General features: G+C 58.9%; 1 protein-coding gene across 1 annotated transcript; it reads right to left on the reverse strand.

Annotated features, from left to right (window-relative positions):
- Positions 1–214: 214 nt before the first annotated feature.
- Positions 215–1,413, reverse strand: GSX1 (GS homeobox 1). The gene is made up of 2 exons (XM_007958047.2): positions 1,014–1,413; positions 215–600 (listed from the first exon to the last, which is right to left on the reverse strand). The coding sequence occupies exons 1-2, from the start codon at positions 1,411–1,413 to the stop codon at positions 215–217; spliced, it is 786 nt and encodes a 261-aa protein (XP_007956238.1).
- Between the last annotated feature and the right edge of the window lie 4,944 nt (positions 1,414–6,357).

Below are 6,357 nucleotides of genomic sequence, written 5' to 3' on the forward strand. Positions count from 1 at the left end.
AGCCTGTTTGGAGTTGCCTGGGGGCAGCAGCCCGGCCCTGGGGCGTGGATACAAGCGTCCGGACTCTGCCAAGCTCTGGGCGCCGGCAAAGCGGTGCCAAATCCGTGCGTGGCAGCCGCTTGGCAGCGAGCATAAGGAATCAGCGCTGCGCCCAGGGGCCCCGTGTTTGGAGGCGCGGGGAGGGCATGGGGTGGCGACTTAGGGAGGCGCGCGCCTAGGGGGTGACCGTGAGATCCCGGTCGTCCTTCCCCGAGGAGGACGGAGACATGGGCAACTCGTCATCATCCTCGGAGCACTTGGCGGAGGAGAGCGAGGCGCACTTGCAGCCTTGTGGCAGGCCCCCGCCGGTCCCCGCGCCGCCGCCGCCGCCGCCGCCGCGGTGGCCGCTGCTCTTGCCCTCCTTCTTGTGCTTCACCCGGCGGTTCTGGAACCAGATCTTCACCTGCTTCTCGGACAGATTCAGGTAGGTCGCGATCTCGATGCGCCGCAGGCGCGACAGGTACATGTTGGAGGCGAACTCGCGCTCCAGCTCCAGCAGCTGCGTGCTGGTGAAGGCGGTGCGCATCCTCTTGCTGCTGGGCAGCGGGTTCGAGCTGCTGTCTGCGGGTGCGCAGAGGGGTGAGGTCAGGCCCCAGCCCCGTGGCTCCAGGCCCTGCAGGACGGACGGCCGCCAGAAGTCCCTGGATGGCGGTCTCGCCCACCCCCGAGCCCTGAGCACCATCCGCAGTAGTGTGACCGCGGGAGCCCCGCCTGGAGCACTGATTCTCCCGCAGTCACGCCGCCCTGCAACCCCAGCCTTCGCTTCCCACCGGGCGCCCTCTCCGGGACCTGGAGCTTCCGTCCTCAGCGCCTCCCGGGCACCGTGCCTCGGCTTTCCATCCGAACGCTACCCTCAGCGCCTACCCAGGGCCCCGGATAGGACCCTCGCCGCCCCCAGGATGCCTTCCCGCTCCCCGGTTCCTTTCGAGGCCGGCCCGCCGCCTGGGGTCTCCGGTGCCCTGTGCCCCGCTTACCCACAGAGATGCAGTGGAACTGTCTGGGATCGGGTAGCGGGTAGGAGGTGTGGTAAAGCGTAGCGGCCGGGCCATGAGCCACCCCGGGCGACACGGCCGAATGCTGGCGGCCCAGGGGCGCGTGGCAGTACTGGGAGCCGAAGGGCGGGAAGGACGCCTTGAGCAGCGGCAGCGCGGGCGGCCCGGGCGGGCCGTGCAGCTGCGAGGCGGTGACGCACAGCGGGCACACGCACAGCAGCCCGGCCTTGCGCGCGTGGCAGGCGCCGGGCGACAGGCCGTGCAGCGCGTGCGGCGGGGGCACCGCGTAGGGGAAGAGCGGCGGCGGGCTGCCCTCGGGCGCCTTCTTCTCGGCCGCCGCCTCGCGCACCACCAGCGAGTCCACCAGGAAGGAGCGCGGCATGGTCCCGGCGCGCGGCTGCCCTGCCGCCAGCCCGCCCGTGCGCCTCGCACCACCGCGGACTCTCCACGGGCTCCCCCGGCCTGCAGTCCCCGGCAGCGGCCTCCACCTGGGAGGCGGGAGCCGAAGGCCGGGCTGCAGCGGCCGCCGCGCTGCCAAGGGCGCCGCCCACAGAACGCGGGGTGCTGGCCAGCGCTAGTGGTGCTGAAAGGCGCCGGCGGCGCGGCTTAAATAGGACGACTGCCATGTGATGGGCTACGCCAGGAGCGGCCGGGCCTCTCAATAGGCTTTTTGTGCCTTTTCTCTTGGCATTCACTCTGCACGCTTCCTCATTATTTCACTTGTTAACTAAATGAACTGCATAATGTACTGTATTCTTGGGAACCCCACCCACGCCGTAACAGGCGCCCTGGCTCCCTCCTCTCCCTTTTGCGGGTTTATTTTCTCATTCTCTCGCGATTTAATATTCTTTTCTTTCTCTTTATTCCTTACTCCCCTTTGGCTTTGCACTCGCGACGGGCCCGTTTATCTTACTGATTTTGCACCCCCGCTGCCTCGCTTCCACAGATTCCCGTGGGCACTTGGTCACCGTCTCCTTCTCTCATGCCTCCCTGTCCCCCGAGAGCAGGCCGTCTCCACTCGGTTCCGCAGCTCAGCGCTGTGCACCCCGGGCTGTCCGTGCACCGGCCCCCATTTCCACCTGTGGAGTCACCTTTCCTCTTCTGGAGTCAGGAGCAAGGACCAATTTCCGTGGCAGAGGACGATGGGGAGGAGGAAGAAACTCTCAGTCCCTCCCCCCCATCCATCACTAGCCCTATCGCTGGCCTTCTGTTTTCTCTAAGTTGCCCAAGTGGCCTTCACTTTGAGGCTGCGCAGGGCGCCAGTCTTTTGTTGGGTAGATGCTGGTCAACCGGCCCTGTCCTTCAAACATCAGGGCCGAAGATGTAATGAAAATGTATATATTTTTAAATTTGCAAAAGAAAAACAGTCGCTGAAAGTCACCGACAGAAGACAGAGACAGGGAATGAAGAACGAAAACCAAGACGGTGCAGACCTCGCACCAGCACCTGCCACGGCGTGTGTAGACGGTCCCTCCGCGCGCGGGCGCCTTCCCCACCAGCGCACACCCGCGTGGCCTCGCCCGGGAACCCGGAAACCACTGTTTCCGGCAGCTCGCCCTGCAGCAGCGGCGCGCGGGGCAGTTGTATTTCCAGCACCGGCTGTTTGCGCCCTCCCTGCCCGGGCTCCCCTCTCCCGTAGACCCAGCTTCTTCCTCCTGCCGCGTCACTCTATTCTTTCTGGTCACACAATGGTTAAACAACTTCAAACGCCCAGCACTCTGTACACAGCTTCAGCTTTTTAAACCTTTCTTGCCTCAAAGCTGCTTCTCGCGGGGGCTTTTTCCATACAATGGGAAATTAGCATAAATATTTCGAATTTGCAGCCCGTAACTTTTCAGGAGAGATGTTGACTTTCGATTGTATTGGGACGGAATCGCTGCAAATCACCTGCTGTGGGCCCTGAAGGGAATTGTGAGATTGGAGAAGGACACTTTCCAGAGGCAAGAAACGGTGCGCGTGAGGAAGGCTGCTGAAAATCCCAGTGGGGACGCGGGGCTTTCACCACTGATGCAATCTTAGAAAAAGTAACCGATTGCAAAGCAAAGAGAATCTATCATGGGAGGAAAATCCGATTCCATAAAAGGGTGAGGGACAAGGGGAAAACAAAAGCCCCAGGTGGAGGATTTATTGCCAGAGTTGGGGTTCAGGGTTGTTCCCATTGGTAAGCATGAGGTGCAGGGAATGCTTCGCTCCCCCAGCTCCACCGTCTCGGGTCTCAAGGCGCCTTCACTTTGGGCGGTGCCCACAAACCAGCCAGGACTCGCTGGCTCAGCCTTCTTACTGTTGTAACTGTTTCCAGACGCATTTGACCTGGGCTGGGCGGCTGAGACCGAGTCCAGCTTTGGGACCGGGGCTGAGAGAGGGGCTCCCTGCTGGCCGCGGGAAGGTGGGAGAGGCGCAGCGTTCGTGGGAGCCCGGCCGGGGGAAGGGAGCGGCCGTGCGCCCTGGAGCCGGGAGCCCGCGAGAGGCCGGTGTGGGGTTCTCCTGGGAGGCGCCGCGCGAGGACGGGGAGGAAGGGGTTAAGAGCCCCTGACTGTGAGGAAGACCAAAGCTACTGGGAAAGAATATCGAGAGGGGGGAAAAAAAAAACAAGTTTTTTTTTTTTTTTTTCTTTCCCCTCCAGCCTCTGGACCTTACTGAATGTCATTGAAGAAAGTTTTGAATGCCAGATAAAGAGAGGCGCATTAAAGTGTGTGACAGGGCAGGGTAAGCAAACACAAAGAGAAGTCTGTCACACTTTGGGGCAAAATCCGTGGGCTTTTTACCAAGTCTCTTCGCTAAGATTGAATTAAGTAATAGGAAAACATTTTCTTTCAGTTTAGAGCCATTAGACAGAAACTTCAAAGCGAATAACACTTTTTAATGCTCGGCTCCACAATGGAGCGGGTTTTGTGCTGAAATGTTTAAATGGTTTGTTGTGCAACTCGGCGCGGGAGAGACCCGGGCCCGAGCCAAACAGCAGCCTAAGAGGGTTTTCGGGCCTCCTAGGATCAACTTGCACCGAATCCGCCATCTCAGAACGCGCCCGCCGGGGGTCGGGGGGGAAAGGGGGCGCTGGGCGCAGCACCCCCCGCCCCCCAAGTGTGATCATTTTCCAAAAAGGAAGTTATGTGCCCACCGAGAAGGCAGAAGGGTGGGTCCCGACCCCGCCGGTGGAGAGGCCGCGCGGGCGTCGGGCGGGCGGGCCGCGGGGAGCTCGGTTCCGGGGCCTGGAGCGCGCAGGACGCGCCATGGCCAGCGCCCGCAGCCAGGCGGCTCTGCTGCCCAGCCCGGGGCCTCTCCCGCCGTCCTGTCGGGCGGGCGGCAGCCTGCCTTCCTGCTTAAAGCGCCTTCCAGGGGTTGCTTCAGCCGGATTTGAACTTCCTTCCTTCCCCTGAGCAAACACCCCCGGGGACGAGGCGGTGAGAGCTCCCCCCGGGAGCCCCACGGCCTGGCCGGCTCGGCTGTGTCCCCGGGGCTGGTTCTCAAGTGTCCATCAGGGACAGTTCGACGTGGAATAATTTCTGTTGTCCCCTTTGACACGGTCTCCCTTTTCCTGTGGGTGGAGGGATTACGCCATCTTTTTCCTGTAGCTGTGCGATGTTTACAGCACAAACTGAGCGCAGCGGGAAGACGGTGCTCATTCGGGCCTCTGCCTGTGTCTTACTTCAAATACCACTTTCCTTCCCAGGGAGCACAATGGCCCTATTTAAAATATCACCACCATCCTCTATCCCGCCTAACAGGCCCTTGCTTTGTAAGCCTCTTCTTTCTGAACATTTTACTCACTTCCTTTTCTGGCCCCACCCTCAATAGGGGCTAAAATGCACGCTCCATAAGGGCTAGGGGTTATCTCTCTTGTGCATTGCTGTACCTCAACTCGGGGCAGTTCCTGGCATACACCAGGTGCTCACTACATATGTGTTGAATGAACAAATGAGAAAAAGATCTGCACTCAGGAGGTGGGATGGGTAGGAGGACTTCCTGGGCTGCCTGTTTATTACATTCCAGACAGTGGTGTAGTGCCTCAGGCAGTGTCTAAGGCACGTGACTGCTAACCAGAAGGCTGGCGGTTCAAACCCACCAGCCACTCCTCAGAAGGAAGATTGGGCAATCTACTTCCATAGTGATACTGCCTCGGAAACCCAAGGAGGGGTCGCTATGAGTTGGGTCCGACCCGACGGCACATAACAACAACAACACAACAACAGCAGACTCTCAGGAGCATGGCATGGGGCTGCCTGACCCATCTCCAGGCCTACCAGTGTCTAGCACAGTGCTAGCGTGGTCACAGGAGCTCACTATGTTTGTTGAGTGAATAGCAGACCGGTGAGTCCATCTCTGGGAACCTAGACCTTGCAGGAGATTTTTTAGCTCCTTCCTAAGGAGCTCTGGTAGCGTAGTGCCCAACGCACTTGACAACTAACCAGAAGGCTGGCGGTTCAAACCCACCAGCCCCTCCTCAGAAGGAAGGTTGGGCAATCTACTTCCGTAGTGATACCGCCTCGGCAACCCAAGGCGGGGTCGCTATGGGTCGGGTCTGACTCAACGGCACATAACAACAACAACAACAAGGGCAAGGTACCATGTTGTGCTCTGAAGGAATCGAATGAATCCATTGGTAGCTCAAAGCTAGGTGTTGTCATCAAGACCTTTTCAAGATATACAGGAGAAAGAATTAACTGGAGGAGAAGAGGAGTTATGTGCCCTGGAACAATCGCGGCCCATTTCTGTCCTTTATGGCTGAGTTTCCACTTTATGAGTGGGAGTTGTCATTGTAGAGAAATGTGTTGCATTTTAACCCTTAGCCTGTACAACACAATGTTGATGTCCCATAGGTCGATGAAGGTGGAGTCGAGAGTTGAGTAGACAGATTAGGGATGGGGAGAAATTTAGGATCCGTTGTAGTTGTTAGGTGCTGTCAAGGCAAATTTTGAGTCATTGTGACCCTGTATGACAGAGCAGCACTGCCTCATGGGGTTGTAATCTAGGCTGTCATCTTTATGGGAGCAGATCACGTGGCATTTCCCCCGAGGAGGTGCTGGTGGGCTTGAACCACCAACCTTTTGGGTAGTTGCCCAGCTCTTACCTATTACACCACTCCAGCTTCTTGTTGGAGATTTATGTTAGCATCAGCCTTAGGATGGATGAGCTTTCCATGGGGGGGGCTGTTGTTGTTGTTGTTATTTGCCGTCGAGTCAGCCCCGACTCATAGCGACCCCTCCTTGGGTTTCCGAGGCAGTATCATTATGGAAGTAGGATTGCCCAACCTTCCTTCCGAGGAGTGGCTGGTGGGTTTGAACCGCCAGCCTTCTGGTTAGCAGTCAAGTGCCTTAGGCACTATGCT

Source organism: Orycteropus afer, unplaced genomic scaffold (assembly GCF_000298275.1).
Source record: "Orycteropus afer afer isolate SDZICR_OR568_19922 unplaced genomic scaffold, OryAfe1.0 scaffold00842, whole genome shotgun sequence".
Lineage (NCBI taxonomy): Eukaryota > Metazoa > Chordata > Mammalia > Tubulidentata > Orycteropodidae > Orycteropus > Orycteropus afer.